Below are 23209 nucleotides of genomic sequence, written 5' to 3'. Positions count from 1 at the left end.
GGGTCCGGGGTGGGGCCGGGGGGGAGCTGGGCGCTGAGCTCCAGGCCTCCCTGGGGCAGCTCTGAGCAAACAGCAGCTGCGCAACAGCTGCCGGATTCCCGACGGAAAGAACCGGGGCCATAAAACACCTTCACCCGGGTTCGGGGTGGGGGGGTGCCACGGCAACGCACAGCTGTCGGGGCCACCAGGCTCCGCCCCCCTCGCGCGCATGCCTCGAGCGAAGGCCGACACGCGCGGAGGTGTTCGTATCTCCGAAGAGGTGGACAGCGGCGCTCTCACACAGCCACGCACACCCACACACACACACACACCCACGCAGAGAGGAATGCGCAAACAGGAAGCGGCACTCGAGCGCTCCCCCCGACAAACACGCAGCGACACACTCACAAAGAGTCGAGACGGGATGAGAGCGCGCGTCCACAAACGCACGCTGACACGGCGGAGTATGCTGACGCACGCAGATGCATTAAATATGGGTTCCGGTATTAGTGAAGATAAAAGAGGTGCTCAGATCTCTCACACACACACACACACACACACACACACACGCGCGCGCACACGCAAGAATCTACCGTACCAAGTCAATCACTTAAATAAACAGCGACCCCATATCCGGAATGTGTGGGAGGGGACGGTGAGCGAGGAGCTGGACTGCTTCGTGGAGGGAGGTGGTTCTGCTCTTGTACCTTTGAGTAGGAAAAAGAAAAACGACACAACAGAGCCTCGACCGCTTTAATAACCGCTTTCGACACGTACGTCCGGCTGAGCGGCGGTGACGTTTTCGGCTGCGTCGAACGCGGCCGCTGTCCGCGGTCTTAGCGCGTTTGATTCCCGGGGTCCTCGGTTGCCTTTCACAGGCACGTGGAACGCCGTGTGGGCCGGAGGTCTTCTTCTCCTTCTCCCGAGCCACGAGTGCGTCCTCCTGTCCCTGCCCGGGCCACCCATTACCCCCAGAGGTGGGCGGGGGGTGGGGTTCGACCGCGCTTCAGCTAAGGGGCCTTTGTGTCTGGCTGGGTGCATAATGGCGTCTCCCCTGCGCCAGTCCTACGCCCCTGCGACCGCGTGCTTTTTATTAGCGCTCGCAGGCAGCGGGAGAGGGAGCTGCAGCGGCGGCGTGATTGACACGCGGGACGATGAGCGAGAACAGCCGGCGGAGCTCTCGCCCTTCCTCAAGCGCGAGGACCAGGGCTGTGGAGCCGGACCCTTCTAGAACATTCCGAGCGGCATCCAGCTCCTCCCCTGCATTCTACCCACGTGTCCCCGCTGCTGATGGCTCGAGATGCCCCTCCTCGGGGAAGCGTGAAAATCCTGTGCGCGGTGGCGCTCCTAGGCCACCAAAAATTAAAAAATTACTTACCTTTACACTGCTGTTTATAAGCCCATCATCCAGCACCCAAAACCGCGTCTGAAGAATTTAAAGGTTTTGTGATTTTTTTACATGCGTTTCTTCAGCAGACATGTATCTACAAAGCAACTTACAACGTTCAGCTACTTACACTGATTTACCCATTTATACCGCAGAGTAATATTTTTACTGTATACTCTATTTTAATTAGGGTTCATGTCCAGATCAAGGGTATTAAGATAGGAGATGGGATTTAAAGCCGGGTCATTGGAGTCCAAAGGCAGCAGCGTTAACCGCTATCCCACCTTCTGGGTCAGCCTGGGTAAGACACCCATAAAACAAAAAAAAAAAAAAAACCCAAAGCACGGTTATGATGTCAGAACACATTGGATGCTTGTTGGGTCAGAGTGTGTCGCAGGGTGCGCACACATGTGTGAATGACCGTGTCGTGGATGACCGCGTGTGATCGACTGCGTGCGGACGGGCTCTTTCTGTGTGGATCGTGGTGGAAAGAGGGGTGTTTGTAAGACCAGGGTCTACCGCACAATCTGCGATGCCTGTCCTTCCGTCCCGCTCTGTAAGAGCTCCGTGGCACAATGTCACTGCTGTGAGACACCGTGGTACTTTACCGCAGCATGGCGGTCATCTCTGCTTCTCTAACTGAGATGTGGGCCTTAGAAGCGTTTCTTAACCGACTAACAAATCTTTTGCCTCCAAAGTGTACCGCGGTACACGTCCAGGCTGTGGCAGATAAGGAGCCGGACATGTGATGAGAGGGCGGCGGGCGCGGCTCCAGGGCAGCGTCCCCTCCCAGATGTGGAACGGTAAAATATAAAATAAGTAAGTAGCTTCGGAAAATACCCTCCTAAAAAATAAATAATGTAAAGTGCGAAAGTGTGATGACCTAGGCGGTCGAGTTCGAGGTTCGGGAGTTAGTTAATGACCTACCACTTCCTGCTGTACCCTGAAGAAAGCCCCGCCCCCCCCGAGAGGCAAACAGGAACGGCCCCCATGTGGGTTTGGCTTTGTGACGGGAAGTGGGCGGAGTCTGGCATTAAATTCTCCCAGCAGCAGCCAATGAGAGGAGGTCAGAGGTCACGTCCTAGATCCGAGGCCTAACTCACTTACCGGCCCCCGTAGGAGTGAAGCGAGTCACCCTTCAGCGGCTGTGGGATTTTTTTTTTAGCTCGGAGGGCCACTGTGTAATTACTGTACTTTACCGAGGTGGTGTAGGATCACGGATTCAAGGACGCTTCGGTTCGAGAACTAACCAGTCGTGGTTCGGTAACTACGTGGGAGGAGTGCAGGCAATGTGTGCGGTGCCGATGACTTGTAAATGGAAATGAGGCGTCGACGAGACATCCGCCAGCGGGCTAAAGAGGGAGGGGGTTCGGTCCATTTTTCTCCATACAAAACTAGGAGGCGGAGCTCTTAGTACTGGCTCTCGTTCCCTACGAGCGGGGCCGCGCGAGGGACCCCGTGCGGATCGGCGGACTGTGATCAGCAGGATCCCTCCGGCGTCGAAACCATCGCTGACCTTCAGAAGACCCTCTTCTCTAACCTTTGTGGCATCTCGCTGTCAGTCTTCGCCCGTGAGCCTCGGAAGACCCCGGTGATTTTGGCGATGGTGTGAAAAGGGAGGGAATTGCAGGTAACGCCGAATCCGAGGTGGAGACGGTGAGGAAAATCTCGTTCTCCTCGCAAACATTAAAAGTCGTCCCGAAAGGTCCCTTCGCCTTCTGTCGTCAGGCTGCTCGGCCGACGCGCGGAGCCCCGGCAGCGCTTTGAATCCCGTGCCAAGAGGCACATAAGAGTCTGCAGGCACATTAACATTCACAAACAAACAGAGGCGCACATCAAAGCAAGGCATCTGCTTAAAAGGTATTTATTCATTTCACCATCTATTTTTACCCTTTCACAGGCACACCGCGAAGGCATCGCAGCACTCCGGCTAAATAGGATACAGGGCGAGGCGAAAAAAGAAAAATACGTAAGACACAAGATGAAAAGAAAAGCGGGAGGAAAGACCAAACGGATCAAAGTTGCACAGGTGTGTGTCGGCATGAGAGGGATGTTGCGCAGGAGTTGCCATAGCTACATAGCTACCCAAGCTTGGCGGTGTAGGGGCACACCCATCGCCCCGCTTTTGGGGAGCAAAAGGAAGTCAAATGGTACAGAGCCCACAGCACCCGGGTTTGAGGAAAACCCACTTAAAAGATCCTTGAGCATGTTGCACCAGGGAGCCAGTAGGGTGGCAGTAATTACACCGAGCCAATAGGATGGCAGTTATTATGCAGAGTCAATAGGATAGCAGTGATTACACCAAGCCAGGAGGATAGCAGACAATACATTGAGCCAATAGGATAGCAGAAAGAACGCTGAGCCAATAGAATGCCAGAGATTACACCAGATCAATAGGATAGCAGTGATTCCACCAAGCCAATAAGATAACAGCCAATGCATTGAGCCAATAGGATAGCAGAAAGAACGCTGAGCCAATAGAATGCCAGAGATTACACCAGATCAATAGGGCAGCAGTGATTACACCGAGCCAATACGATGACAGACAACGCATAGAGCCAGTAGGATAGCAGTGATTAGATTGAGCCAAAAGATTATGCCAAAGATTATGGCAGATCAATAGGATAGCAGTGATTCCACCAAGCCAATAGGATAACAGACAATGCATTGAGCCAATAGGATTGCAGTGATTACATTGAGCCAATAGGATGGCAGACACTGCATTGAGCCAAAAGGGCAGAAGACAATACATTGAGCCAATAGGATAGCAGAAAGAACACTGAGCCAATAGGATGCTACAGATTATGACAGATCAATAAGATAGCAGTGATTACAGGGAGCCAATAGGATGGCAGAAACTGCATTGAGCCAAAAGGGCAGCAGACAATATGTTAAGCCAATAGAATGTCAGAGATTATGTCAAATCAATAGGACAGCAGTGATTACACCAAACCAGTAGGAGGGCAGAGATTATACTGAGCCAATAGAATGGCAGTGTTTACACCAAGCCAACAGTCTGATGTCCAGCAAGGTGTCCAGAATTCATATGAGTATAAATGTTAATTTTTCTCGCAGAGGAGATTTCACCTCGTAGGTCATCCATATTCTGGTGATGGTTTTGTCCCGAATGCCTTGTGCTGAATGTCTATTATTCTGTTTTAAAGAAGTACACATCATATTTTTCTTTGCTTTGTACCCTTTACTTCCGTTATTTTAATGGACCGTTTATATGGCATGTAGCATTTTAATGTCCTGCCCTGAATGTCTATTGTTTTATGTTCAATTTTTAAGCAAGTATGGATTTGTTTTATCTCGAGGCAACGTGAATGTATAAATGAATAAAAAAAACTGCTCCAATGCTATTTACCACCTGAACGGCATCTTACACATTCACAATAGACCAGTTAGTCCTGCCACATTACACCCCCCACTGTATGATACACCTGAGCTATTTGGAACAAAGGTGGTAAAAGCACTGTGCGGTAAAAGGACACGGGAGGGAGGCCAAAGGAATGCGAGCAGCGGGTTTCTAAATAAACACCATCAATAAAGCTGGATTTCCTGTCAAAAAACGTGTCACTGGCATCTAACCACGGAGTGGGTTTTTTATACAACCTCAGGTGCGTGTGTGAGGACGTCGCTCATGAAACCGACTCGTGTCCCGCTGGAGGTCTCTCCCTTTTCACACGCTGTCAGGCGACATCATTTTCGTGTTCAGCCTTCGGCGTCTTCGCCAGCGCTAGCAATGGGGAGCGAAAAATTGAGCAAAAATAATAATAATAATAATAGTAATGTGAATTCTGCTGAAAGTAAGAGGCTGAAAAAATACAATATATATGGGGGAGGGAAAATGAAAAGAAAAAAAGGAAAAATATGCAGGGGGGAGGTGGGAGGGGCAGAAGGGACATTTGGCCCCACACCTCACCTAAGGGTCTATATTACAGTATAATACACTGACTATTGGAGTCCTGCTCTCCGGTGGGTCTGGGGTTCGAGTCCCGCTTGGGGTGCCTTGCGATGGACCGGCGTCCCGTCCTGGGTGTGTCCCCTCCCCCTCCAGCCTTACGACCTGTGTTGCCGGGTTAGGCTCCGGCTCCCCGCGACCCTGTATGGGACAGATGGTTTCAGATGATGTGTGTGTGAGTATGTACTGGATATAGGACATTATAATATTACAATATTTTTACCATTCTTCTCAAACTGGCCTCCTCTTAGGTCTCAGAGGTCCAAATAGGGCAGCTGGTAACATAGTGGTTAGAGCTGCTGCCTTTCAACCCCAAAGGTTGTAGCTTCGATTCCTACCTTTGTCTGTAGTGCCTGTGAAAAGCTACTTACCCTGAATTGCTCCAGTGAAATTACCCATCTGTATAAATGGGTAAATAACTGTAAGTAGATTAACATTGTAAACTGCTATGGAGATAAATGTCAGCTTCATTGAAGGAATATATCTGTATATTTTAAAAGCAGCCTCAGCAAAGACTGTCCTGGCTGAAGCACATGTTTAAGGTCCCTAAATGTGTTCTAACAGAATGCACCTCATCCTTGGGCGAAGGATATCTCCATTGGAGAGGCTCCTCGGAGGACACCATGACTGCCCTTCCTCCCGACCCCGTGGGGCACAAACTACTCCGGAACTATCGCAACTGCATGCCTCTGAGCATCCGTGCAACCGAGAAGAACCAAAGTGCAATGTTTCCCCCCGCTTTGCTGTGCATGAACCGTACCGACATGTACGGTTATTTATTTAGCTGACGCTTTTCTCCAAAGCTGCTTGCAGCGTTAAGGTACTCTGTTATGTACCCTTTCATACAGTTTTTACTGGAGCAGTTCGACATAAATACCTTGCTCAAGGGTATGACAGCAGGAGGGGGGATTTGAACTTGCAACCCAAAAGCAGCAGCTGCAATCACTACACAACTCGCCTTGAGCTTTGCTTTGGTAAAGAGTGTCAGATAAGTGTGTACATGTAAATGTGAATGTACTGTACAGGCAAAAAAGGGACAAAATACAGCCAAAACGCGGTATCTCCCTTTGTTCTGTCATCAGTGAGAATTTCAGCGCTCTTTTTGACCGGCGACTTTGCCGCAGCGAGCGGCGACCCCACTCTCAGAGCCCCCGGTCCTGGGTGCAGCCGGTAGGTCTGGGTTCACCGGCGTGATGCTGCCTACTTTTACCAGGTTAAACATGGCCACCCTCAGTCCCAGTGTCACAATGGAGTGATTGCATGGTAAAATAGCAGGGTTTTCCACTCCGGCCGCTTGTACCTGTGTGAAGTGTACCGGTGCAATTTGGGGATAATATCATCGGCAGCCAGTAGCTTCAGTGGGGCTGTGTGTGTGTGTGTGTGTGATGTGACTCAGGGCAGCAGTGTGAGCAGGGTGCTGTTATCCTGGTTGTCAAGTCGGAGGCCGCTGGATTAACAACAGGCCCTGTCACCAAGCAGCCTGTCGCCAGGCAACGAGTCACCAAGCGCCCACTCCAACAGCACAACTTTGTGGACTTCTTTCCCATGGTTTAGCTGTACGTATGACCATCGCCGCTCTCTTTTTTCTTCTTAACATATCACCTCTTCACTTTGATCATACATTGCCACCTTTAATCTGTACAGCAGCCTGGAGAAAAACAGTGTAAAACAGAGTAAAACCTCACTGTTACTGACAACAAGCTACGTATGACATCACAGTCAGTTTATAATTTCCCGTATTTTACATGCGTACAAAGCTGGATTTGGGATTAAGAGGTGGTGAGGCAACGAGGGAGCCGCTCAAAGGTCACACACCGGTTCCCCGCAATGCCGTTTTCTCCAGCGACTTTTTCGCCGCACACCGAGGTAAAAGGGATGAGTAGATCAGGGTGCAGACCTGTCGCTGCGTGGTACTTTGGAGATGTGATCTTGCGGCCCGCCCTCGGTGAGCAAAGTTACCGCGCTCGTCCCATGTTTGTGGTGCAGTGTGCTGAACCCTAGAGCCGCTGTCTCGTCATCTTCGCTCACAGGACAGGGATAATTATGCAAATGAGTTTTTCAGACCAAAATTAGCCATCGAAAGCAAACCCATCGCACACAGTGGTCCTTCCCACAGTACTGTCACACACCACCCCCTTTGCGCTTGACATGTGAGGACACGGTTACCTTAGGAGGCGTGTGATTCAACGACATGCTCCGTGTCCCATGTAACATACATGTAATCCTGTCAATTGTGGCAAAAAGTTATGCAGGAAGATGAATTATCGGGGCTCAAGTCCCCAGATTTTCCTCTGACGGATTGTGTTTCTCAGGGGTAGATTATGGGTAACAACTCTTACCACAGGGGTACTTTACATATATTACACCATAGTAGTTTACATGTATTATATCACAGGGGTAGTTTGCATGTATTACAACATAGCAGTGTAATGTATGTAAACATATGCTATTTGTTAAGTAAACATGTATTATGAAATAGGGGTTGTGTATTATGCCACTGGGGTAGTTTACATACTGTATATTATACCACAGGGATAGTGTACATATATTACACAGGTTGGTAACACCAGATTGGTTACAGGTTAGGGTTACTACACTATTGCCATGAAGTAGTAACTAGTAGTAATTAGTGACCCATGAGTCCAATACAGGTGAGATACGACAGAGATGAAGATGGAGAGGATGAAAATGGAAATGGAGATGAAAGAGGAGATGGAGCTGATGGATGTGATGCGGGAAATGGAGATGATAGGGATTGTGGAGGAGATAGAGATTATGGAGGTAATGGAGATGGTAGAAGAGGTGGAGATGACGGAAGTGATGGAGGACATGGAGATGATGGAGGTGTCGGAAATGATTGAGATGAAGGAGGTGATGGAGGTAGTAGAGGAGATGGAGATGATGGAGATTATCGAAGAGATGGAAATAATGAAGATTGTGGAAGGGATGGAGATGATGGAGGTGATGGAAATTGCAGAGAAGATGGAGATAATGGAAGTGATGGAGGCAATGGAGGTGATGGACATTGTGCAGGAGATAGAGTTGATGGAGGTAGTGGAGGAGATGGAGATGATGGAGATTTTTGAGGAGATGGAGATGATGGAGAATGTGGAGGAGTTAGAGATGACGGAGATAGTGGAGGAGATAGAGATGATGGAGTTGATGGAAATTGTGGAGGAGATTAAGATGATGGAGACTGTGGAGCAGACGGAGATGATGGACATGATGGACACTGTGGGAGTGTTAGGGATGATAGAGATAGTGGAGGACATTGAGATGATGGAGATTGTGGAGGAGATGAAGATGATAGATAAGATGGATATAGTAGAGCAGATTGAGATAATGGAGGTGATGGGGAATGTGGAGGCGTTAGAGATGATGGAGATTGTGGAGATGGAGATGGTGGAGGTGATGGACACTGTGGAAGAGTTAGGGATTATGGAGATAGTGAAGGACATTGAGATGATGGAGATTGTAGAGGAGACAGAAATGATGGATTTTGTGAAGGGGATGGAGATGATGGAGTTGATGGAAATTGTGGAGGAGGTTGAGATGATGGAAGTTGTGGGGGAGATGGAAATGATGGAGATGGTGGAGGTGATAGAGATTACAGAAATGAGGGAGCTGATAAAGAATGTGGAGGCATTAGAGATGATGAAAATTGTGGAGGAGATGGACACAGTGGAAGACTTTGAGATGACAGAGGTAGTGCACGTGGTGGAGATAATGGAGGTGATGGAATTTGCGGAGGAAATAGAGAAGATAGAGACTGTGGAAGAGATAGAGATGATGGAGACTGTGGAGGACATGGAGATGATGGAGGTTGTGCATGAAATGGAGATGAATATGACACTGAACATTAATCTTTCCACCAATCTCACATCACGTTTTCTTCTTCCACTGACGTTTACATGAACACACGGTGTTTGTTCTTCAAATCGTGTCGCCAACTGAGGGTCGTTTGTGTGCATCCATCAGTCATCAGGTGGAGAATCACTACTTAACTAGGTTAACTAGTTTAACATGGTGTGGGCAGCATAGCGTAAGGAGAAGAACCTCCTTTATGATCACAATTCATCCATCCTCCATCATCATTCACCCCTCCATCATCCTTCATCCTTGGAGCTCGATGTGATGAAGACGCCGGAGATGCTGGAGAGCTGGAGAGGTGAAGGAGAACACAACATACACACACAGAACACACACCACAGAAGAGCATGTCCAACGTGAACAGGCTTTCATTTTGAATTTATTTATTTGGATAATTAATAATGATGATGATGATGATGACGACGACGACACCATCTGAAAATCTACCAAAAACAGGACGTGGACTGTATTTCACTACTTCTCGAGTCGAAGTTTGGCCGAGAGAGCCGCGTTTACATTATTTTTACTCTACTTATCTGTCGCCTCGCTGCAGCCACGCTTGAATGAACGCGCGCGCGCGCGCCCACGCCCCTCCCCCTCTTCGGGGATCCGCCTCACGCGCGCCATTGGCGCTGGAAGTGCCACGTGCGCCTTCCCAGCAGCTCCGCGCGCGCCGGCCTCGGGGGGCAGGTTGGGCAGGGAGCGCGCACCTGGCGGTCCGTGTCCATCACGCGCACTTCGGATCGCTCTGCAGATCGCAGCCCGGACCGCGCCGCGTGAAGGTACGTCGTTTCCGCGTGCAGCTCTCCTGCGTCGTGCGCGCGCTGCACTGCGTGCGTGTCGACGTGCGAGTGCGGAAGTGCCGCGACACGCGCTCCCGCGAGAGAGTGTGTAACACTGTGTAACAGTCAGTCGCACAGGGTGTGAGGGGGTGCAGGTACCGGTGCCGGAGTTCCCTGAAGCGCGTGCACTGCGATCGGGCTCGTGCCGCGGCGTGTTACGTTAACTTAGGAAGGTCACGTGGTCGCCGTGTGTGAGACAAGTTGTCGTTGTTGTGTGACAAGTTGTGTGACCGTGCAGCTCTGCTGGTGGGTTGGGGCCTTTCTCCGGGCAGTTGACCCCCCCCCCGCCAGCACGCGCTGAACACCCCCCCCCCGGAATGATTGAATAGGTAAAGGCAGTGGGCTACAGGTGAGCTCCTGAATCAGCTTCTCCGTCTGTCTGTGGCAACCAGGTGCGGCTCTGACAGCTGGCAGCACCAGCTGGTTCTGTGGGTGAGTCCTGGGGGGCGGGATGGGTTTGAATTCCTGGTGTAACGGCCCAGAAGACGCCCATCTGGTATCGTATTGCTGACGTCCTCGGTGTGGGGCTGTACTGCTTCCAGGAGTCCGTGTTGGGGGGTTGTGTTAGGGTTAGGCTACCATCTCTGGGATCAACGGACCCGGGTTCGAGCACACGATTAACTTTGCTGGTGTTGGGGGGGCTCACGTTACTTCAACCTGCGGGGGGGTTAACAAGTGGTAACTGGGTTTACAGCGCTCCTGCACCACAGCGTTTGAGGACACCGACCCCCCACCCGACCCGAGCACCACCACTAAAGCCCCTCCTCTCCCCTGGACGACCTGCTCGCCTCTTTCCCTGTTAAATTTTAACACCCCGCTGTCTGCTCTCTCTCCCTCACCTGGGTGGTTCCAAGGGCGACCTCTGACCTCTAACCAAAGCGTCCGCCGTGTGCTCCGTCGGCAGCACAGGGTCACGGGATCGAGGACGAGAGGCGATGGAGCTCGGCGGCTTCGACATCGACGCCCCCCGCTGGGACCAGGGCACCTTCATGGGGAGGCTCTGGCACTTCTTCAGCATCACGGACTGCCGCACGGCGCTGCTGCCCGACGCCCGGCTGGACGAGGCCAAGGCGCTCGTGGAGAGCTGCAGGTTCGAGCCGACCAGACGCGCTCCGGCGCCCGACTCTGCTTTCGCGGGTTCGCCCGTCTACGGGACGGGTTCGTTCCCCACCGTGCCCGTCCCATTCCGGGACACGGAAACAAGAACGAATAGATGTCCAGATTGAAAATATCCTTCAATGGACGCGAACTCAACGCTGATATAATCCAGAAATAAATTTCGCAGAATAAACCGTCAATATAAAAGTACATGAAAAGTGCACATGAGGCTCTTGGCATCGAATTTAGCATTTTACCTTGATTTACCTTGCGACTCTCCGTCGGACCGGTATCAGAACAGCTCTACCTGTGAAACGTAAAGCACGTTCCTGTCCAGGACAATCGGACAGAAGTTAGCGTCAAGGCCCGCCGTCTTCGTCCTCTTTTCACAGTTTTCTTTGGGATCAATCAAATTTTTTCATTCATTCATTCATTCATTCATTCAAACCCTTCATGCTCTTCTCTGTGCTGTTTTGCTCTAATCAAAAAACATTTTGGCTTCAGATTCAGCCACACCAACCTAATATCATTCCATCTGACTGTGTGTGTGTGCGGCACACACCCCCTCAGGGCCGGCACTTTACCCCCAGGCACCACCAAGGAGCAGCTGTACTACGCCAAAAAGCTGTACGACTCGGCCTTCCACCCCGACACGGGCGACCGCATGAACCTGATCGGCAGGATGTCCTTCCAGGTGCCGGGGGGGATGGCCATCACGGGCTTCATGCTGCAGTTCTACAGGTGAGCTGCCGGGGGCGCCGCTCCCGCTCCGCCTGGCGTTGAGGCCCTGCTGAACCTTGTCCCCCCCCTCCCCCGCAGGACCGTGCCGGCCGTGGTGTTCTGGCAGTGGGTGAACCAGTCCTTCAACGCCCTGGTGAACTACACCAACCGCAACGCCGCCTCGCCCATCACGCCCAAGTAGGTCTTCCTTCCGTCTCCTCTCTCTCTCTCTCTCGCCGCCTTGTAACTCCCGGCGGATAAGAGTTTATGAAGCATCTCCCTCATGTTCGTGCGGCAAGTGTAAAGGAGTTGGAGGGCGTGACATCTGGAGCGTGTTCCCGTTCAGTTTGAGTTCCAGACCCACACAGCTGAGATATCTATCTATCTCTCTCTCGCCTCGCCTACCCTACCCTACCCTACCCTCAGGCAGATCGGAGTTGCTTATGTCACTGCCACCAGCACGGCGCTCGCCACCGCTGTGGGACTGAACCTCTACACCAAGGTATCGTTCTTCCATCACCTTTGCTCTCCTCCACCTGCTCCCCTTCCATCACATCTCCATCGGAGCCTTTTTGCTGCTGGACGCATGACTCATCCGACCTCCTGATTTTCACGGGAGAGTAGAGAATGGGCTGAACGTGGTTCGGGAAGGTATTTGTACCAGGCTCCATGTGGTGGGGTGTCCGCTTCTCCTCCGCGCCTCTTGGGATCAGGTTTCCGGCCCCTGTGATGTCACTTCCTATTCCGGATCACATGGTGCTCGTCAGAAGTTCTCGCACTGCTCAGTGTGGCTCCGTGTCTTTCCACAGAGAGCTCCTCCGCTAGTGGCCCGCTGGGTGCCTTTTGCCGCAGTGGCGGCGGCCAACTGCGTGAACATTCCCATGATGCGGCAACAGTGAGTCGCCGTTCTCATTGGCTGGCCTGCGGTTCGGGGGGCGTGGCTGTGGGTGATGTCAGTGGTAATGGTGGGCGAAGTCTAAGGATGAAGACCGTTGACTCCTTTTGGAAGTAATTGCCGCGTGAGGCCTGATCTTTGATTATTAGTAATCTGATTGGTTGTTGCGGAAGAGCTTCGTAATATAAAGCTCCTCCCACAAAACTCCTGATTGGCTCAGAAGGAGAGAGCCTCAGTGCCTGTCTGGCTTTTCTGCAAGGGATTGGGGATTGCGTGCCGCGCTCTGGCACAGGGAGGCTTGGAGGTTACGGGAAGCCGACGGTCCTAGGGTTCATCTTCATTTAGAACATGAACTTTGAGACTCGGTGCTGACTTTTAACCGTATCCCACTGTTCACCGTCCATATCCAGGGAGATCCTCAACGGCATCGCCATCACGGATGAAAACGGGAACAGGCTGGGACACTCTCAGGTAAGCGTACGAGGGACGTCGCATCACACGAAGGGATCACCATAGCAACAGGGAACTCGCGCAGAAGGTTAAAAAGGCATTCTCCCTGGGAATAACGTTAGTCCTTATATCTGCCGCTGTTAAGTGATTAATATGTGACTTTTTTCAGCTTTTTTTTTTTTATTAACAAGGAAAAAGCCCAACCTTGGCTTGGCCAAAAAAAAAAAAAAAAGAAAGTTTCTATGTATAAAGTCTGCTTATCGCTATCAGTTCTGTTTTCGGTTTATCATTTACGACCGGCTGCACCTGTCATAACGGTGGGATCCCGCTCTCGATATTGCAGAAAGCTGCCGTCAAGGGCATCACGCAAGTGGTAATCTCTCGCGTCACCATGGCGGCTCCAGGAATGAGTAAGCGCGACGACTTCGTGACTGGGGCGGGGTGGAGCAAGGCATGCTGGGAATGCCCCAGAGCTCTTGACGAGCGGGAACGGGCCTGTGCACGCAAACGCACCGTCTTTAATTGATTTTTTTTTTTTTTTTGCGCACTCTTGTTTCAGGACATTGATGTTTATTTTACATCCTCCTAAGATTTGTTCGTTTTTGTCCACTCCGGAGGACGTTTTCGTATCCCTGCCTCCCTCGCTGTACATGCTCCGATTTTGAGTCCTGTACACCTCACAGGGGATATTATGTCGTTTTTAAACAATAGCACGTTTGGTGTTGGGATTACGTAATGTCTGAGTAGTTGTAGGAATGAATCCAGAACCCTTTTTTGTCCTGGGTCCTATCTGGATATGGATCCCCTCCCCCATGTGGAAATGTGCAAGGGGACGGGACCCAGTGACCCACCCACCTAGTGATGCTCCTCTCTCTTTGTGTCCTCTTGCAGTCATCCTGCCCATTATAATGCAGAGGCTGGAGAAGTACAGGTTCATGCAGGTGAGTCTGCGACGCCGACATGTGACGCATTTCCCACGTTTATTTGCACGGGAGGTGGGAGGGAGCGGCTGCCTCGGGGGATTTACCACATGAGTTGACATTTAATCTGGTGCCCATGTTGGCTCCCGGGCCAAGAACCCTTTCTGATCAGGGTGTTAGAACCCTGCAGAAGCTTCCGGAATCAGCCACGGTGAAGCGCAAGGTTGAAACCAAGCCGAGCAGGACTACCCGGGGCCTACGCGGGGGATCCGTCCGGTTCCTGTCCTGTCGCGGTCATCCCTGGAAGTGAGCTTTGACTCCTCCCACGGTGACACGGTCATGTTTGTTTGTTCCGCAGAGAATCACGTTCCTCCACGGGCCTTTGCAAGTGATGATGGTGGGAGTGTTGTGAGTAAACGCGTCTGCCGTCCTCCCTGCTTCCTCGGTGTGACGATGCCTTCAAGCGCTCGTTGCGTAAAGCAAGCAATTTGTGTAGCCTGCTGGCGACTTTTTGTTTTTTGCTTTGCGTTCCCAAAGCACTACGCGGTGGAACAAACGTACGGTGTAGTTGCTGAAGACTCCCTGATGCTGGGTGATTTTCACAAGTGGCAGCTTTTACGCCTCGCTCGTGTGCGTCCCGTGAAGAAGTCCAGCTTTGGCACCTCGAACCTCGTCTCAGAGCGACGTTAGGGATCCAAACCTGGAGCTTTTTGCTCAGGACCACTCAGTAACTGCAGTGCATCACCGCTTCGCCCTCTTCGTGACCGTAGCTAGAGGACAGTTCGCAGAGGGGAAATAAAATTTAATTTACAAATTCACTGTTGATTTTCACCACTTTTAACAAACAGGCTCATTCTAAGAAGTGTGATTGGTTTCACGAATGTGCAAATGATGAAAATGTTTTCCCTCCTTTTTTCCTCCTTTTCCCTCCTTTTTTTCCTTCTATGTCCAATGTGTCCCCGTCCAGCCTCGTGTTCATGGTTCCCGCTGCCTGCTCCTTGTTCCCTCAGAGATGGTAAGCATCCCAGTGTCCTCTCAGCACATTCCTCAATTTTTTGCTTATGCTCTCATGACCTTTGTCCTCCCTCACCGAACAAGAACCGCTGAACCGACCGCCAAACCACTCCTCCCATTTTCGGTTTTCAGCTCTATGGCCGTGTCCAAGTTGGAGCCTGAACTGCGAGACGCCATCGTTTCCCAGCATGGAGACGCCGTCCGCTACGTGTACTTCAACAAAGGGCTTTGACTCCACCCCAGTGATCTCCATTCCCAGCATGCCGTGCAGGATATGCCAACACCACTGCCTACAAAATTGGCCGCCTACGTGACCAAACCTTAGCTTTCGTCGGCAGGGCTCTCTCAGTGAGGTTAAGTGTCTTAGTTGACTGTCTCTCTTTGACAAAAAATCCAGTGGGTAATGTTAAAAAAGAAAAATGTATTTCGATCATGTTTTTTTTTGTATAGCTTTTTCTTTACTTTGCCACAGTTTGCTCCTTTACGGTTTGTGAACCGTTTCTCTTTGCACTTACAAGACTGCTGTGTACAAGCTGGACTGTATTTGCCAGAAAAATGGAAAATACTGGAAGGTGGAGAGCAGTCGGTGTGCGGCGCTCCTGATGGAAGCTCCTCGGACGTGCTCCCCCTAGTGGCCGTGATGGCTGACTGTAGGCTCGAGAAATTTTTCTTGTTTCGAAATGTGGTAAAACATAGTTAACCGGGGCATAGGAACAGTTTATACAAATTGCTAGTATTGATATTAGATGTCGGGGTGCTGAGGAGCCGAGGAAGAGAGACCAGCCCCCCAGAAGTACACAAGGGACTCAGATCCTCTGCATTTGGTTGTGCTCAACATCGGGTCCAAGTTTGGGTGAGCTTTGGTGGTTCATGTGCCATGAGCATCGTTGCATTAAATTTACATAGTGTGGTTATAGCATCGGGACCCCCGCGGTGACTTTGCCTTCCAGTGGGGCGCTCTCACCTTGGACAGCCGACAGGAGAGAGACGACTGCGGCATCTGCCAGGACTGATGTGCTCATTCCTGCTGTCATTTGGGAACATTTAAATGGAGATCATGAGGTTCTTCTACACTGTGAGCAGAGAAGTGTGACTGCGGTGCCTTTCTGGGTCTCCTGGTCAAACGAAAGACCATCTCTGTCAAAGGAAAAGGAGGAAAAAAAAAAAAGAGCTGGAAACACAACTTTGGTTCCTGAGTGGTCATTGCAGGCTGGTTCTCCTGTTGCAGTGTTTCACGATGACATGACTTTAGCTGGTGCTTCAGGTCGGCTTGATGGTGGAAAACAGTGGCACAGCAAGTAGCGCTGCTGTCTCACGGCGCTGGGGTGGTGCGAGAGGACGTGGGTTTGATCCCTGCTCAGTCTGTGTGGAGTTTGGGTGTTCTCCCCATGTCTGCGTGGGTTTCCTCTGGGTGCTCTGGTTTCCTCCCACAGTCCAAAGACGTGCTGTTCGGGTTCACCCATAGTGTGTGAGTGATGGAGAGAGAGTGTGTGTGTTCCGCTGATTTATGGATGAGTGTAAGTAGTGTATCTAGCAGTGTAAGTCACCGCAGTGAATAAGGTGTGTGGGCTGATATCACACTACATAGAGTTCATCGGAAGTCACTTCGGAGAAAAGCGTCTGCTAGATAAATAAATGTAAATATAAATGGCCGAGGTTTCCAGTGCCGTGCCGTTCCGTACCGGGCTCTTTGCTCCTGCGGTACTGGAGGGGAATTCAAAGGCAGCTGGGCGAAACCTTCCTCAAGTGATCTTCCCTTTTTAGCCTTTATTAACATTTCAAAAAGTCCTTTCTGCTGCTGCGACGAAAACTGCATGTTAATTGTGTGGTTGGAGGGCTGGCTAAGGTTATACTCTTATATAAACTGCAGTTACCGAAAGCTCCGCAGTGCAATTTAGTGTGTGTGTGTTTAGCATGAAACGTTAAATCTCTTCCAGTGTTTTTTTTTTTTTTTTTAAAATTTTGTATTATTTTTAAACAGTTCAAACACTCACAAAACAAGATTAATCCAGAACAATCAAACCTTTACAGGGGGAAGTAAACAAAAATAAGTAAATAAATATAAATACACAAAAAATAACACTCCAATAACCAGAAGACAGTACCTCAACACCTTGAAAATATCGCAATAATGTAGTCTTCATGGCCTTCTTACTGTTACGCTCCTCAATAGTGTTTATATAGTGCTTAAATTCTTGAAGAAAAAGAAATTGTAGGTTTTTTATTAGCAAATTTGGAGCTGTGTATATAATATTTGCCTGTTCTTACACTGCGAGGACCGTTTCTCTTTTCGGTCGCTTCGGGTTGTCACACCTGGGTAAGAAGGTACGTCGCGGAGCGAGCGCTGCATTTCAATGATGGACGCGTCATTTTTTTTTATGCATGTACAGTACAAAACTGTGAAAGATGAAAAGATTTTTTTCTATTTCACAATGCATGTTTAAGCTTAAAATTATAATTGTTTTTTTTCTTATTACCACTTCACAGCGACTAAAATAATTTGAATTTAAAAATATATTTACGTAAGGGTACATTTGCTAAAACATGACTAAACTTAAGGTGAGCCCAACACCTAAGTGTACGTTAACCAAAATGAAGATATAATACAAGAAGTGCTGCACTGAGCTATTTAACGCTATAATGCAAACTGCTTTTGACAAAACTCTTCAACTTTTATGTTCTGATGGGGATGGCTGTGTCCTGAGAACTGTTATTTATTTCTCTGTTATAATTTCTGTATACATACACTCCCTGTGGGCTTTGACCCTAAAACCATCTGGCCCAGTACTGTGTTTTTTTTTTTTTTTAAATTTATTTACATTAGGAATTGTCTCCCTAGTGAAACCTCTCGAGGTGACACCCAGTAAGCAAATGCTTGGCATTGACACTTTTTAAAGGGTTCTTATGAGGTCTTAAACATCTTTGATGTTTGTCAAGAAGCTGTAAAAGGTATGAGCAGCGCTGAGCGTCTCACATCATCTGGAGGTGAGTTAACTGACTGTGCAAACGGAGCACCTGCTGTTGGACCCGTGGGGCTTAACCAGTAAGAACGGGAATGGAGGAAAACCCGAAAATGTGCTGACGAAGCAAATATGTGAAGTTCCAGGAGCCGGAATGGACACTCTTGAGTTTGTTGCTAAAACCCTGTGTCCAAAGAGGGGAAATTGTACGTCTGGTGTCTTCCAGATGCTTTGTCCGTCCCGTCTCCTCGTTTAGCGTCGATGGCATTTGAGAATGGCTCCGAACACCTCTGCGTGACCCGCAATAGGGGCCGACTTTACGGAATCCAAAAGAAGCGTCATTGACACACTTTGTCCACCCGGCTGTGGACAGTCCAAAGGATGCCGTTTTACACCACAGGCTGGACCTTCAGCCCCCCCTCCACCCCCACACACACACGCACACGCACACAAGGTGAATAAACAGAATGAGGAAGAAGCAGAATATGCAACGCATTCTGGCAAGGGATCGGTGAAACGGGGATAATGTGCCCCCATCTCCCGCTTGACTCAGTGCCCCGTGACTCATCCGACTGTTGAGTCCAGCGGCTCCGATTCCTCTCAATGATTCCTTTGTCTCCGGTGAAAGTTCATCCATTTTTGTTCACTGAGGTAAGACTTCATACAAAAGATTAGGACAAAATCGAGTCACACTTTTCCAGAGTGTCGTCAAGGCTGAGCGGAAACCCCGCGGATCGTTCTGGAAGGAGAGCGTGGGCCCCCTCTGTGGGAATATCAGAGTTAACTGCAAACATACGAGCGGATCCCAACCCACGAGCAGCGCCGGAGCGCCGTCTTTTAACGATTCAGTCATGAGATCGTGGCTCGATATCAGTCTGGAGGCATTTCAATGATACGCCTAGACGGTCGAGTTATTCTCCATTTCACTCATGTCTCTTGCATGACGTGGGGAAAGCATACGTACCGTGTGTTTCGGGGAAAGGCCTCAGATTTGTCATTTAATTTAATTACACTCTTATTGTGCAATTGCTGAATTCACGTCAGATTTACAACCCCTCAGTTTTATTAAGTCATGCATTTAAATATAAAATTTATTTATCATATAAAGTATTCGACACACGCCAAACACAACTTCTACGCATCATCTCGATCAAGAATAGCAAATGAGACAGCTGGTACTCTAATGGTTACATTTGCTGCCTTTGGATCCAAAGGTCATAGGTTTGTATCCCACCTCTTGCTGCAGTACTCTTGAGCAAGGTACTTACATTAAATCACTCAAGTAAAATTGTCTAGCTGTGTAAATGGGTACATAATTGTAAGTAGCTTTGGGAAGAAAGTGTCAGATAAAGTTAGTGAAGTTCTCTACAAAAAAAAAAAATCGTTTGAGGTGCCAAGGTCACTGTTTCATTACTGGGGACAGCTGGTGGCATAGTGGTTAGAGCTGCTGCCTTAGGATCCAAAGGTTGTAGGTTTAATCCCCACCTTAATACCCTTGAGCAAGGTACTTACCCTAAATTGCCTTAGTAAAGTTACCCCGCTGTGTAAATAATTATAACCTTAATATTATAAGTTGCTTTGGAGAAAAGGGGGGGAATGCAGTGGGTCTGGGGTTTGAGTCCCCCTTGCGGTGGACTGGTGTCCCGTCCTGGGTGTGTCCCCTCCCCCTCCAGCCTTATGCCCTGTGTTGCTGGGTTAGGCTCCGGCTCCCCATGACCCCATATGGGATAAGCGGTATCAGACAGTGTGTGTGTGCGCTTTGGAGAAAAGCATCAGCTAGATGAAAGAATAAATAAAACTGAACTGTTACTTAAAAAGCAGATTCAGATTAACAAAGAACAGCAGAACTGTCACATCAGGAATGCCTCCGACCAGCTTGCATTCAGTGACGGATAATTATCGTACGGTGAAAAAGCGACATCACATGTAGCGCGGAACCTGTCATCCGCATTGTACTTAATTTAAAAACACGCACTATCATTTATAAATGAACAAAAAACAGGAAGAAAGCACAAAACCCAATAAAATTACTCTTCAGTGGAACAAATGTGTATGTGGTTAGAAGGAGCTGGGCTTGGAACCCAGGGCCTAGAAGTACAAGGTGGCAGCTCTAACCACTGCGCCCCCTGCTGGTATTCCTCCAGCTGGAAGGTTGGTGGAACAATAAGCATTAGTTACCTCGTTGAAGTGTACAGCCGTGCTCCGCTGTGAGCCTTGACGCGTTCAAAGCGAAACCCTTTGGTCGCAGGTCGGTGTCCCGAATCGCTTTCCGTCCTGGGCCTCGCCTTTCTTTTTTTCAGGCTGGCCTTCATGGCATGGATTTGTTCGCGACTCGAACACACATATGCACACATAAATGGAAGTAAAACCCACATAAAGTGAATATTCTTATCAAAGGGCACAACAGAAAGGACGGGGTGGAACCCGGTTGGACACGTCCCTCGTCACCGGTCCAATGTCCTCCCAGTGCTTCCGTGTCAGGAGACGCATGTAAAAGTTCGCATGTTGGCCTGGAAAGACACGAGGTCTACAGTCCACCATAACACCCCACCCAGACAAATCAAGACGGCATAAAGGACATGTTCCTCTTTTTTTATTTCTCTTTTGTAGTAGCGCCACCTAATGGTGATCAGCAGCCATCAACAGCCACCATTTTGTGTCCTCCTAAATTCTTCAGTTTTCTCAAGCAAGCTACATTTTTGCTCTCACACTTCCGCACGCATCATATATTTAAATTTATTTAGCAGACGCTTTTCTCCAAAGCGGCTTCCAATGAACTCTATGTAGTGTTATCAGCACACACACCTTATTCACCACAGTGACTTAGACTCCTAGATACACTACTTACACTGGGTAGCACTCATCCATACATCAGTGGAACACACACTCTCTCTCCATCACTCACACACTATGGGTGAACAGCATGTCTTTGGACTGTGTGAGGAAACCAGAGCACCCAGAGGAAACCCACACAGACTGAGCTGGGATCAAACCCACATCCTCTCACACCACCCATCTCGCTACTCGCTGTGCCACCGTGCTGCAACACCATCATATGTGAACATGTGAGAACATTGCTATTCATAACTGGCCTGCAAAAGGATGGATGTATCAGTGCATGTCGCTGTTCTTTAACCACTGTGACACATGCCCTGGAAAGTTTTTGGAGGGGGGGGTCGTCGCCTTACAGCCACCTCTAAATCGGGTGCAGGGTGGCACACAAGCGGAAATAAAAACCTGGTGCGGATCAAACCCACGTCCTCGCCGCACTACATTGTTTTGTCTGACAGGTTCAGGAGGTCATGCGGACATTCGAGATGTTTTCGCCACCCTGTGAAGCGGAGGGATTTCGCCGCATTTCCTCGTCCCTCGGTGACTAAACAGATCACCCTCATCGCCAGCATTAGGCTGAGTATCAGGTGCTGCACGAGGGCCATAAATATATTGCCCAAATCATGATGTGATTATTCATTGCCTAGTCATTTTTTTCCAAATAAGTTATGTAAGTTACATTAATATATTATAATATAATTACATAATATCATTATATAAATACATTACAAATATTATATAATAAATTATGTAATCATTATATAATTTATTACAATATCGAATTGATTTCTTACAATAATGATTCATGGTACTTTAATAAATTTCGACGCAATGACCTTTTTGCGAGGTCAGTCAAGTTTACGTTAATATAGGTATAATATAGTATCCCATATAACAGCGATATTAGAGTTAGAGAAAAGACACCAGTTTCGAATGAGAGGAGGTCCTCACACACAGCCTGTCCTGTCCTCATGTTGACAGTAGCTGCAAGTTCGGATCTCCACGGGGTGAAACCATCGGGTGTCCTTTGCTCTCACGCTTTCCACCTTCTTGTTCTTTTTTTGGTGGTTGCTGGAAAAACAGCAGCTGCTCTGCCCCCTTCTCGGCCCACACTTGGTACGCTTTTATAATGGCTTGCGTGGGGGCTCTCATTAGTCTTTTTTGTGGTTGTCTCCCAGTGAGACTACGTTTTGCAAATACTGGGTTAGAAGTAAGGGAAAGATGGGTCGGTATGGGACAGGACACATGCGGGGTCAGTTCAGTTCACCCTGCTTGTTTTCAGTCCATTGCTCTCCTGTTTTTACATCCTGCTCATTTCTCTGGGCTGTTTTTTTGTAGAACATTTGTCTTATGTGTGTCACTGTCGCTTCATCATTTACGTTTATTTATTCATCTGACACTTTTCTCCAAAGAGACTTACAAATGAATTTGAAAGTTAAACAGCTGGATCAATTTTACTTTATCGGTTCAGGGTAAGATGGAAGCACTAACCACTACTCCCCCTGCTGCCCCAGGTTTATTACAGTTTTTTCATGATCTGGTACACTGGTAAAGAATATAGCCCATTGTCCGAATAACCAAGTACCTTATAATATATTATATTATATATTACGTTCCATGTTCACCCATCATTTTGTTTTTGCACAGCCTTTTCTCCAAATTTTGGTGTAGTCAGTTAATGTTTGTACTTCTTAAGTCCCCCGACCTTGAAGCAAACATGTGCATAGCAAGTTTTAAAGGTTCATAACAGGAAATCATGCGGCCGTGTGGCTTATGAACGACATTTTAGATGCGTGTCAAGATTGACGCATTTTCACCAAGGTGTTAGGCAGTTAGGCAGCGTTCTTGTGCAAATGCAATGGCCAGAAGTAGTCCAACATTCGGTAAAAATGCTACCGTGCTACAGGTTTCATTGCAGTTTAACCACACCAGCTGTTTGCTCTCTGAGAACTAGGCCAAGCTTTTTACTGTAAGACCTTGGAAAGGCGCCCTTCGGCCAGACATTTTAAGTAAATATTGTCAGTCCTTCAAGGTAATGTGCAGTAACCAAACGAAGGTGGGACTAGCAGGCCTCTGCAGTTTTGGAAGATTCAGCTCAGTTGTATACAGGGCTGTGGAGTCGGAGTCGGAAGCAATTACTGGGTTACTGGAGTCAGAGTCGGTAAAAATGTACTGTAAACTATAAAATTGTACCAACTCCAACTAAATGTATCGTATATGCTGGCATATAAGTCGATCCGGTGTATAAATTGACCCCCAAAAATTACAGGTGTAATAT

General features: G+C 48.9%; 1 protein-coding gene across 4 annotated transcripts; it reads left to right on the top strand.

Annotated features, from left to right (window-relative positions):
- Window positions 1-9748: 9748 nt before the first annotated feature.
- On the top strand, window positions 9749-16322 carry sfxn2 (sideroflexin 2). 4 transcript variants are annotated; one of them, XM_029250655.1, is made up of 12 exons: window positions 9810-9982; window positions 10952-11132; window positions 11711-11881; window positions 11960-12058; window positions 12287-12362; window positions 12670-12755; window positions 13166-13226; window positions 13549-13615; window positions 14097-14146; window positions 14484-14533; window positions 15093-15140; window positions 15272-15371. In XM_029250655.1, exons 2-12 carry the CDS (start codon window positions 10978-10980, stop codon window positions 15369-15371), a joined length of 963 nt encoding a protein of 320 aa, XP_029106488.1. In that variant the 5' UTR covers window positions 9810-9982; window positions 10952-10977. The 4 variants fall into 4 exon arrangements, with proteins under 4 accessions (XP_029106485.1, XP_029106488.1, XP_029106487.1 ...); XM_029250654.1 differs by having other exon boundaries at window positions 9904-9982; window positions 10947-11132; XM_029250652.1 differs by lacking the exon at window positions 12287-12362 and having other exon boundaries at window positions 9749-9982; window positions 10947-11132; window positions 15272-16322.
- The last annotated feature ends 6887 nt before the right edge of the window (window positions 16323-23209 follow it).

This window comes from Scleropages formosus, chromosome 3 (assembly GCF_900964775.1).
Source record: "Scleropages formosus chromosome 3, fSclFor1.1, whole genome shotgun sequence".
Lineage (NCBI taxonomy): Eukaryota > Metazoa > Chordata > Actinopteri > Osteoglossiformes > Osteoglossidae > Scleropages > Scleropages formosus.
The sequence above is the reverse complement of the archived record's forward strand: the minus strand, read 5'-3'. Positions and strand labels throughout refer to the sequence as shown.

Excerpts from the sequence above, each read along its gene's own strand:
- sfxn2 (XM_029250652.1), top strand. The coding sequence starts at position 9,764 with ATGAACGCGCGCGCGCGCGCCCACGCCCCTCCCCCTCTTCGGGGATCC. Across the intron at positions 11,882-11,959 it reads TTCATGCTGCAGTTCTACAG|GACCGTGCCGGCCGTGGTGT; the intron begins GTGAGCTGCCGG and ends CCTCCCCCGCAG. Across the intron at positions 14,534-15,092 it reads GTGATGATGGTGGGAGTGTT|CCTCGTGTTCATGGTTCCCG; the intron begins GTGAGTAAACGC and ends GTCCCCGTCCAG.